Genomic DNA, 12,122 nt, shown 5'->3' on the forward strand with positions numbered 1-12,122 from the left:
CATACTGCAGCAGGGTCGTTGAATGAGTCAAGCACGTCTCTAAGTTTATATTAATCATGACTACACCGTGTTATAGTAGTTGAATTCCAAGTTCACGATAGACAACTTTATTATATTTGATGGAACATTTTCTAATGTTTTAAGGATAAGCATATATGAATTATCACTGAAATATTTAACAATCTAATGAACTCTATATAAACATGGACAGCTCATATCTAATACGGAAACAAACGGCGTATTGTACGCGTTACTGTCAGCGTTTCGGAAGTTAATATGCAGGCTAAATAGGGCTTCATTCGTATTATGCAACAATAACATTTCGTTTGGGCTCAGGCGGAGGATCGATTTAGATTTAGAATAAAGCAGCAGAAAATAATTTAGACTCGAATTTATTATTTTTTAGTATAGTTATTTTTATCATAATTATAAATTGATTATTCATAGACGAATTTGGGAAAACCTTGGAGTTGAAAATGGAACTGAAAGTTTTTTTGAAGTGTAAATTCCAAATGGAAGTATTTTCATAGCCTTGCACTTTAGTCAACTTCGATACTCACTTATACACAACTACATTCCAAGTGCAAAAAGTTGCGATTTTATTCCGCTCTGTGCTAAAGAGCATGCATAAATATCGTATTATTTATTACCGGAAGGTTTTAAAATGGAATAATGATAAAAATAATGAGTTTGTATCTTATGTGTTATTTATGTTTTTTCAATTGCTTTATTATATTACAGAAATATTTTTTGCATAATCAACATAAATCGTTTCTGCGGTGTCGCCATTTTTGTTTCAAATTTACGAGAACAAAAATATTATGTGGCCGCACAACGCGAACCTAAATTCGGCTACATCACTGGCTTGGCTCGGAAGGGAACAAGCCAGCAAGTCGATTTATGAGAACGGCATAATGTTTGGAGAGCATGCTAAAATGAGTAATTTCGGACGGCAAAACAGTATGTTGCTCAGTCCTACTACTCCGGACGATGTATTTTCAGAGGGAAATTTACCAAGCAGATCTATTTCGTTAAAATCTGATGAAAGATTTTGCAGCAGTCATTCGACAGACAACGAAGAAGATCAAAAAGAACATCTTCATTCGGATGTCGAATGTTCGTATCCAAGTCGAGACGATTCGGCCTGGAATGAAAAGGTATGCAAAATTATTTTTTGCGTTCAGTTAACCGAAATGATAGCTTTTCATGCCTTTTACATTAGAATCAAATTTCAGTATTTTGTTATTTATTATAAATTTCTTGTGGATGAATCATACCACCATAAGAGCTTGACAATAATATTTGAACCCTAATTCAGTACAGTGCCCTGAGAAGTCGATAGGCGTAACCCATCTGGTATGCTATCAAATCTTTGAAACCTGGCGGCGCAAAGCAACAAAAGGGGCACCTGTGTAGTAGAATATGTATAAAAAAATAGATGTGATAAGATTAGAATAAACATAACAGAATTTTCAAAAAGTTTTCTTGCCAATAAAATATAATGTGATACTTTTTGATATTCTCTATACTTATTATTGTTATTTGTATTTCATGACATTATAACGTAGGATACATCATATAATCCGAATGTGTTTTTCAATAATATATTAAACTGCAAATACTTCAAATATTGATTAAAAAGCAATCATTTCGAGTTAGCTTACGAAACTCGGTTTAGCTTGCATATAATGATATTTGGGTTCATTATTATTTAATTACAAAATCGAAACTTCGTTTTTTTCGGCAACGTATTTCAAATATATACAGTTTCGTAAAGGTTTCGGTTAAATTTGTTTAAATACTGGTTGATACTTTGAAAAGCAATCTTAACTTGCTATATGACGAACAAAATGTTTCATGTGGTACATATTATTCCAGTTATATAATTTGGTTTGTTTTCCGATACCAGTATATCAAACTGTTCCAACTCAAAATATTTGAAAATAGAGAGTTATCATTGATATTAATTTATGTGTCGTTATAGTTTATAGACTGGTATTCGCTAAAAATGAATTAAAATCACCTGACGACCTTTTTGCAAAAAAATAATGTTTTAAAAAATTTGTATCCTTTAGTATCTTTTTTTACGCGGAACTATGAAATAATTTCAATAAAAACCTTTGTACACTCATAATTGCACGACGTGTATAACGTAATTTCCTTACCAAGCCAAAAAAATTAACTAAATAAAAATCATTTTTATGTGTCACTATACACTTTCACCTTCCTTATTCAGTCCAAAATTATTATTTCCGTGTAAAAAATATATATTATAAATATCTACACGATTGACCCTTAAAATATTAATCGAGTTTACAGTGAACCCGATGAAAAATAATGATAATGATATCGTATCCTCATACTGCCTTTTTGCTAACCTTATTACTATTATTTGCGGTGACATAACGAACCTATGATTCAATTTCAGGATTTTATTTGTATTATCAATATGTGACTTTGCGCTGGTACAATCCTAGTAAACCCGTCCAGTGTGCTCATTTTTAGCAAAATGGGAAAACTAAATATTTGTCTTGATTTCTTCTGTTTTTTATTATTATCTAAGTTGAAGTGTTTATTAAACTGTGAAATTACTTGTTAATTGACAGTTTATTTCATTTCTAAACAACCGTCAATTTAAAAAGACAAAACGATACTAAATCAAATGTAAACTGACCGACGGTCAAATTATGAAACCGCAACATAGAACTTAGAGGGTAAAACTTAGAATTATGTAGTCGAAAATTCAACTGGTAATGATTAGATGAGGCGAAGAAAAATCGATCTGGATGACAATAGAAAAGTTTTTTGTGATCTGTACATGCAAAAAATAGACTATCATTGGGTATGTAAGGCCGAAGCTATGTTGCTTCTGATAATTCCAAACTATAGAAGCTTCAAATCTGTCAGTGGTTTCTATAAATCCCCAGACATCTGTACGTAGGCTGAAACAAATAAAATTGGTAAAAAGCCAATAGGAATGATATTAATAGGGTGAAAACGTTATTGCAAATTCGTGACAAATTCACTCCACAATCAAAATCTTAACAACAAACACCTTTTAAAATAAATTCGAAAATAAAATTCGATGTCATGTTTGGCTGCTAATTTGTGGATAAATACAGAAAATTGATTTTAACGAATTTTTTGTTGAATGATTTTTGTGTATTGTTTGCTATATATAACAAAACATGACAAAAGATGAAAACTATGACAGGCACGAAAGTTTGAGTATACACAAAAAGAATTTCGTGTCATTGTTGCCATTTATCATCATCTAAATAAAACCTCGAAGACGAAATTTCGTGTCTTGACTTTATGTCATACATATTGGTTTTTAAATATATAAAGACAAAAATTGAAACATCTGCACGACCCAGTTTATGAAGTATAAATAAGTCTAAATATATTTTGTCATAGGTCTCGGAAAACACATTCAAGTTAGGACTTCCATTCGTTCATCGAAGACATATTGATGCCAAATCGGTTTCACCTATTCCAACAAAAATGACTTTGTTTGAGCATCCTAGATCATCTAGTGCACCAAAACAAGGGTTTCTAGAAACCAACATGAATGATAGAATACAAAACACGCCCTTTGTCATGCATAATCGTGACGAAGTCACTTTTAAAGAAGGCTGGAAAGAAGTGAGAAATGATAGTATAAAAGATAAAGCCGAAAATGAGGGAATTCAGCACCACAGAAAAAAGCTGAATTTTGGCATCGATAGTATTTTGGGTGACGATGTGTCAAAAAATAAAGAAAAGCGGGAAGATGAGTGCAATGAAAGAAAACAAATCAAATTTAATCGTTCTTTATCCGCTGGAAAACCGCAAAATTTAACTGAGCACGAAGACGACAACAGATTTGGAATACGTTTGCGTCATTCCATGTCTGGTAAAGAAGAATGTATACGTCCAAAAGACGATTACAGAGTAGACAACAAATATAATAAATGTGATGAAATAAGAGATATTTTTCGTGTTGCTCGATCTGAAGATGGCACCACCAGAAAGGGCGACGATACCTTGCAACAAAGCCACCAAGTGGCGATGCAAATGCTAAAACAAGCTCACGAGAGAATGAGCTCATTTGACAACAAACAAGCACATCCAGGCGATTTATCAAGGCTTTATTACGAAAGGCAAATTCAATTGTACTTGTATAAACAAAGACTACTCAGTCAATTACAAACAAACGGTGCAGCAAGAGATCAAAGTTTAAACCTTCTGGAAAAAGTACCGCACGGCCTCCCACAATTTCCACCTTCGTTTCTGCCATATTATATGAACCCATACTTTCATCACGCTTATAACAATTTACAAAAACGATGCTCTACGGACTCGTCGGACTCCACAGATGAAGCCAAAGAAAGGCGAAGATCGACGGCTTTAGATTATCGCGATGGTACCGATAGAGATCCGGAGCAGCGAGCCAGTTTACACTTAAACGGACTAGACCACAAATATCGGTCTCATATTGATTCAAGTGTACAATCTGGCGAATTATCGCCTATACGGAAATTCCCCTTTGGAATTGGCAATGAGTCTTTACCAATACCAAGGATTTCACCTCCCAGGGCGGAAAATGCTCGCGAAAGCGACGAGCTCTCACTTCATGAAAGACGACAAAAAGAAATTGCAAATCGAACAAAATCAAATTCGTTTCTGGATTACTTGCGTCCTTCAAACTCTTCACGATTACCGTTTCCATTCATGTCAGGTATGCAAAATAATTTAATATATATATATATACGGTATATATATAATTCTATAATGGTGGCACGGTCTCTCTTTTTATATTTAAATATGAATTATAACGTACATATATATACCATTCATCAAGTTTCATCCGCACAAGACAAAACCATCAACTTTGTTACTTGTTGTCATTTGCGAGAGAAACCTTTTGCGCGAAATATAATTTTATTGGCCATGCATCTGTGGAGGGCAACAAAAATGTATCTGGCATCATAGCTATATCTATCATAACTATTTGATTCTTTTGGCAACAAGGTATGAGACACAGAAGCGCTGAAGAAAATATTGATTCTCATCGTCAGAACAAAGAAAGGTTCGCGAGCTCTATAGACCGTGATGTTCCTATTCCGAGACCTGTTGGTTTTGGTCCCCAAGGTCTTGGGACGATGCCATGGAACCAAAATGCACTCCGCCAAAACAGTGAGTACAATTGGTTAATATTTTATAAAATAAATATTTTCAAGAAACTTAATGTCAGTTAACTTTTTAACTTTCACATAGACGTTAACAAATTTTATCATTCAAATTCAGAACGATTTATACACACAATAGTGCTCTAAAAATTCCAACCCTTAATTTCAATTAATCATGTTATGATGCCAAACCATTCTGTATAATTCATATATCATTGAACCATGTACATCCAAATTAACAGCGTCACTTGACAGCAATTAAAGGTAAATTGTGTTTGATAGGGTCACCACTCGATCAATATCCATTATCTTATGGGAGTTCAAGTTTTCAACCACAAACAATTGCCGGAATCAATACTTCGTCAATCTCTGCCGTTCGTGGAATCAAATCGCCAAGTTTTTTGAGAAGTTTGTCACAACGATTTGACGGCTGGGGAGCAGCGCATGGTTCATCGCGTCTATCGATGGGACAAGGAAATCGCTTTGAACATCATCACGTTAGCAATAATTATGATGCCAGAAATATGACGGTATCAGGAACTGGAAGAAAAAGAAGGAAGTGGAATAGAGCTGTTTTCAGGTACAAAAACCAAATTCAATTTTATATATTATGACAATTTTATTTGTTAATACTTCCTTCTTTCAGAAAAGTTAATTGATATGTTGTTATATATATTATAAAAAAAAACATTAGAAAAACACTGGAAATGCTTATTTTTCAGGAATTCGAACACAACCAAAATTTATCATACAAAAAATGATGTTATGTCATTCTATAAATGATGATAGGAAAATAATCTTTCATTGACTATTGTTTCTCCAAAAATAAATCTATGATAGTGAGTGGCTGATATCCGACTGATACATTTTTGAATTTTATGGTAAAATAACTTTCATGTAATTTTTATTAATCTTCTCTCTCAGTCTCTTGCAAAGACAAGGTTTGGAAAAAAGTTTCGAAACTCAGAAATATGTGGCGAAAGCAGAACGAAGAAAGTTAGCTGAAGCACTTAACCTTACAGATGCACAGGTATGTTTTGAATTATGCGAATTTGAATTATATATATATATATACTATTCATGAAAATTGTACTACTACTATTGTACATTTGCGTACCAACATATACAGTCAAGAATTGTTTTGTAAATCTCGCATTGTTATCGTTTGAATTAAATATAACTAGTACATGACTTGTGGTTATCAAGTTATGACTAAACGTGATCATTGTCAACACATTATTTGTCCATTGTTGACGATTAAGGCATTGAATCATGTAACGTTGATTTTGATCATTTCGACGAACTGTTGACCACGTCTGGTTCGGTGTATTCACAATGAATTTTTGGCTTGGTCAATGCCTAGTTGTAGTCTAATTTGAAATTCAACTTTTGACCGCTGCGTAGTTTTATCTTTACCACGTTGTAATTTGATTACATAATATATATATGATAACTGGATAGTAATTGCACGAAAACGGTCATGGACGAGTACAATTTAGTGCTTTGACCTATATCTATATAGGTATATATATATATATATATATCATTACTAAAGTGCGTAAAGTGTGAGCCCATGTGATTCACGCTAAGTAAAGAGAAATTTAATTTTTGAAATTAAAGCATAGACATGGATAATGTTGTATTGGAATATTCTTCAATTGATTACCTTAAGCTGGAACGATTTATCCAGATCGTTTGATACGCGTCTCGTAATACAGTCAACATAAAGCTCTTATTGGACAATATAGGGATTGTATATATCTATATGAATCGTTTTGCTTGGCGATGTTGTTTTTTATGCATCTACGACAATTTAAACTGAGATTAAGACAATACATACATCTCGAATCTCAACTATGCACAACAATGCAATGAAAAAAATGTCCACACTAACAATCTTCATTATATGCATTCAGGTCAAAATTTGGTTTCAGAATAGAAGAATGAAATGGAGACAAGAAATTAAAATGAAAGATCGTGGTTTGGTCCCAACTAACAATAGCAATAATTTGACAAGAGAGCCATTCGCCAGCGACAAAGATTCAGACGATGATGCGATGGTGATAGATGACAGAGATTGTGACGAAAAACATGAAGGAAACGTTATTAACGTAGAGTAAAGAAGTCTCAAGAATACAAAAACACGGATTCAAGATTGTGCCATTTTGTAAAACTATGTTCAATATGGCGCGGGAGTTGAAATTTAGTTACAAAAGGACGAAATAAGAGAATTTCGACTGTATCTAGAATAATAGAAGGTGAATATTTGGACAGTTTTAATAAAAAAGCAGTCCACGAGGGAAAAAATCAAAACAGACTGAGCTCACATAACTGCTCCAAAGGAACAACGCCAAAGTTCCGCCCCCTAGACTCGAGCTGAAAGTTAATTCATTGGTCTCTAAATTGCATCACTAGTGGTCTGTCACTTTTTTGTTTTTAAATTAATTGTCTGCAGAATGTTGGTATATCAAACAGCAACGTAAAACGAGATAGTTTGTTGAATAATAGTTAACGAAGTTAGAAGGAAGTGAAGCAGGTACAACCCATTCATGTAATATGATATTTCATGTCTACCTACTAGTTGGAATATTTACGATGATACCAACGATAGCATCGTTCTCGTAATACGAGTATTCAACTATTACTGTAATAAAATAACCGCACATTTAATGCAATTTTATCGTTATTCAGTGAAAACCCCATGCCAAATTACATTGACTTTTTAAAAGCTTAGTATGAGAGAGTAAAAAAATATCAACCGAATATTCTTTACCACGTATGAGCCTAGTAAATTATATTGAAGATCACACTACCATAATATGTTTGAGATTTTAAAAACTATTTTATAGCATATTATTTGAAATGTGAAAACATATCGTTAAAATGAGATATGATTTGTGAAATGACATTTGTTTTGAACAAAAATATATTTTAGCCCGTAATTGCTAGGAAGTCTAACAATAGATATGGCGAGTGACAGGTGGCAACCCTGCTCATCAATGGCTGCTATGCAAACGTGATACTCTTGCTATCAATTATCTTTTCCTGATACATGGTTCCATTTAACAATTTTTTCTTTTTGTAGCGCTTATGCTGTATTCAACTTTAGCATGAGCCTGTTTTCGTGTCATTTTTCTAATCAAAGATATACAATTTCATGGTCTAATGCCTAATATGGGTGAAATGAATAGAAATTTTCAAGTCATTCACAAAGCAATTTTTAGAGACAGATCGTCTTACTGACTTGCACGGCGAAATTCACCAAAAAATGGATTAAATCTTTTCTAATGTAATGATCAGAATTGGTAATGCTATATAGAACGAATAGCATATCTATACATATGCAATATGCATTGTTTGGATACGGCAGACGAATCTGTCACAATGAATAAAAAGCCGGAAATCTATTCAAACTATTCCACAAAGGTAATATGGTCTTTGATGCAATCAGGCTATTGTTCTCATTGAGGTGAATTGTTTTTAGATGATAAGTACCGATTGAATGTGTCACCATTAAAAATTAGTTTCTTTTTTTATATATACTTTTGAAATGACCCAGGCTAAACCTAGAATGAAATTATGTTCATGCTATATAATGTATGATATCAACGAATGGTAAAACTGATCATGTATAGACAATATCGTATTATGCATAGTTTATTTAAATGGTGTTTCTGTTAAACAGAAACGCTTATATAACCGAGTATTTTTGTGCTAAACTTTATGTTTAGGATCCATTCATACTGTCATAGCTCAATTTTCAACTATGCCTATATCACCATATCGACAAGATGAGGTCTTACTTACAAAGAAGCTGTGCGAAGTTTCCTTGCTGCTTTTCCCCTTTTTTAAACTCTCAATGAAAGTTCTGAACTATCATAAAATGAAAAAAGTTCACTCAGCTCCAACACAAGCGCCCGTCCGATTCCCAGTTCTACCGGTACCCTGTTTTATATAATGTCATGAATTCCCACGCGAACTTATGTGATGTGCACGTCCAATATTTTTCGTTGTCTGGTGCTGGCGATATATTGCACTACTATTTCGTAACAGTCAAAAATAAATGCGATATCGCGGTGGCTATAGTTTTTTTTTTATTTGTGACATTTTTGTCGTTACCTTGATATCGTCGCACATTCCATATTTGCACAAAACTTTGGACCAGCTTAGGACTTAGGAATCAATTTCAGTGTGTAAATATTTCCTTCTTTATAAAACACGAATTGACAGTTGTTTAAATTGCATTTATAGCATTTTCATGTATCTGGAATCATGTGCCCTGTTCCATTTTTTGGTAATTAACTGCGTTTTTGTGCATTTCATTATTTTATTACATTTTAATTCATTATACTTTTTAAAAACTATAGGTCATTTGTTTTTGAATAGAACCACGACGCAAATTTGTTGCAAGCACTCTTGTCTTCGATACATTGTATAAGTGTAGTTGTAGAAAAACTACGTGTAACCTACATAATTGATTTTTTACTTACCGAATTCTAATGATAACCCTGCAAAGTTCAGTAAATTTTGACCTTTTTTAATTTTCTTTATTTTTGATTGGTTGAAAGATGTAAATGGAAAATAACAATACAAAGAAAATATTCAAGCCTACGACTTATTTATGTGTTGGCAGTCAGGGAAGTTTACAAACGTACTATATTACGCACTATTGGGACGCGCAAATTTCACTTGATATAGTTTAATGCTCATTTGCCATTTAGCACAAAGTGAGTTTCAGGCAGTTTTAGTGCTTTTCTTTGGAATGTATTGAAACAGCAAATAAGAGTAGAATAGAATTGGTGTACGACTCCAGATACCCGCTTCTATTTTAGTACTAAATTTCTAATCCGTCAACTTCAAAATGGAAGAATTGGTAATTTTGAAACTGTCGCGCTTCTGGATCCATCAAATATGTATGATTCAAACACAAGAGTGCCCTTGCCAACAATTTTATATAAATATATGTATTATTTCGCCTGATGCAATCTTCAAAATGAATCATATGTTTGTCAGTAATTTGAACTGCTTTCCCTAGAATTAAAAATCTGGCGACCTTATGGAACTCCAGAAACTGAAACTAAAATAATTTATTCTCAAATTATTTCGTCTGGCGCTAACAATAACAAAATATGTACTCAGCTTACGGTTTCATATCAAATATAATTAGAAACAAATAATGGTCTGACTGGAGCACTAACGTTACAGTTTCTGAAAACATAAAATTTATCATTTATGATTAAATTTTTCAGATCGGGGGTTGATTACATGTCAACAAATATAGCCATTAAGCACATAGCAGACTGCCATGCTGCGCAATAGTAATGTACACTGTCTGGCAACAAACTTTGCTATGTTTTCATTAGTGTCATCACAGAGAAGACTGTATGTCTGTTGGTTATGAATAAGGCGTCGCTAATTCAACACAATTAATGTTAGACGTCCATATCCGCAATTCCGCACTAAAAAAAGATTCAATACTGTAGCAGTGAAAATATAAAATATATATATTTGCGAAGGGGTGAAAATGATATATATAATGAAGGTTGACAAATCTTGATCTTCAAAACGCTGGTATGGCAATTTGTACATAATTTGTTTATAATCCCAGAGGAAATCTCCACAAGATATGTTCTAATCTGATTTATTGAACCTCGTCTGAGTACTAAATAGGGGCTGGTAAATACGCAAAGGTGGAAAAGTAGCCAGACATTACGTATGTCAATGAGTCGCAATGATACGAAATGTAATATTCAAATTTTGGTATAGCACCGATAGACAATCGTTACATGTTCAGCTCCTAATTCGTGAAACCCTATTTCACCGTGAGCTGGTGAAATAAAGTTAGCGCGATCGTGATACAAGACTGGCGTACAATAGCGTCACAATTGCAAATACAAAAGCGCAAACATTTAGATGTACTGAATAAGTGGCAGAGACAAGAAGGATGTAAAGCGATGAAATTGACTTCGTAGCCATGGAATTTTTTGTTCAAACATAAATTTTCCAATAGTTCAACAAACTACTGCTGAGGGCATTGATATTCTAAGTTACTCATTCCATATACGTATTGCTTGGATTGTCATAGCTCTAAAAGTCAGCCACTACAGTCATATTTTGAACTCTATCGGTCATTTCGAGGACAATAAAGCAATTATCTTGGATTATTGCGCAAATCAAATAAAAGAAAACACGATTTTTTTTCTTAAAAATCCAGAACTATAAACCAGATTCGTAAACATCAGTAAATTTATAAGGTAAATTAAATAGTAAGGGATCCTAGTTACAATTGAATAGCCGTGGCACGACCTACGTGGCATTTAATATCATTAGGTGTGAGAGGGCGAACATACCCCATGAAATTTACAAAAAAGTAATAAACAAAAAAATAACAGTACAAATGTCCTAGTCCAAGAAAATAATAATTTTTGCATGAAAAAATCGCCATTACTGGGAATCATTATAAAAATATCCCAAATGATACACGATTACATTAAATAACATAATATTGACCTCGTGCTCAGACTGGTATATCAGGCAATAAAAAATCAATATTTTATTTATTTCTAATAATGAAGCGAAAATTTTATATTATCTGTTTTCCACGATCAGATAATTAACGCCTTTGACAAATGACAATATGTGAAAACAAACAGTCCAAATGATATTAACTAATTGCTTGTCGCACGAATCCTGACAAAGTGAATTTGGCTCAGAATCAAAGTACACACAGATTAACATGTAATGGGCGCGTGATAACCACAGTTTGAAACGTCCTTTTTTCAGATCGGTATTACACAATGGCTTGATATAGGCAGGGTCTAATCAAGTCTTTTAGAGGCCCCAAGCACCTTGGAGCCTCATTCATATAAAATAAAAATAAGGATTCTGGTGTTCTCTGTCAGGGGTGTGCAAAGTGCGGCCCGCGGGCCAAATGCGGCCCACGAGGACAAA

General features: G+C 33.4%; 1 protein-coding gene across 1 annotated transcript; it reads left to right on the top strand.

The window, feature by feature from the left end:
* The first annotated feature begins 745 nt into the window (after positions 1 to 745).
* Positions 746 to 9,757, top strand: LOC120336755 (uncharacterized). The gene is made up of 6 exons (XM_039404507.2): positions 746 to 1,157; positions 3,418 to 4,720; positions 5,014 to 5,178; positions 5,454 to 5,751; positions 6,096 to 6,201; positions 7,088 to 9,757. The coding sequence occupies exons 1-6, from the start codon at positions 822 to 824 to the stop codon at positions 7,289 to 7,291; spliced, it is 2,412 nt and encodes an 803-aa protein (XP_039260441.2). The 5' UTR covers positions 746 to 821; the 3' UTR covers positions 7,292 to 9,757.
* Positions 9,758 to 12,122: the final 2,365 nt, after the last annotated feature.

This window comes from Styela clava, chromosome 2 (genome assembly GCF_964204865.1).
Source record: "Styela clava chromosome 2, kaStyClav1.hap1.2, whole genome shotgun sequence".
NCBI classification, from domain to species: domain Eukaryota; kingdom Metazoa; phylum Chordata; class Ascidiacea; order Stolidobranchia; family Styelidae; genus Styela; species Styela clava.

Excerpts from the sequence above, each read along its gene's own strand:
- LOC120336755 (XM_039404507.2), top strand. The coding sequence starts at position 822 with ATGTGGCCGCACAACGCGAACCTAAATTCGGCTACATCACTGGCTTGG. Across the intron at positions 1,158-3,417 it reads ATTCGGCCTGGAATGAAAAG|GTCTCGGAAAACACATTCAA; the intron begins GTATGCAAAATT and ends ATTTTGTCATAG. Across the intron at positions 5,752-6,095 it reads TGGAATAGAGCTGTTTTCAG|TCTCTTGCAAAGACAAGGTT; the intron begins GTACAAAAACCA and ends CTTCTCTCTCAG.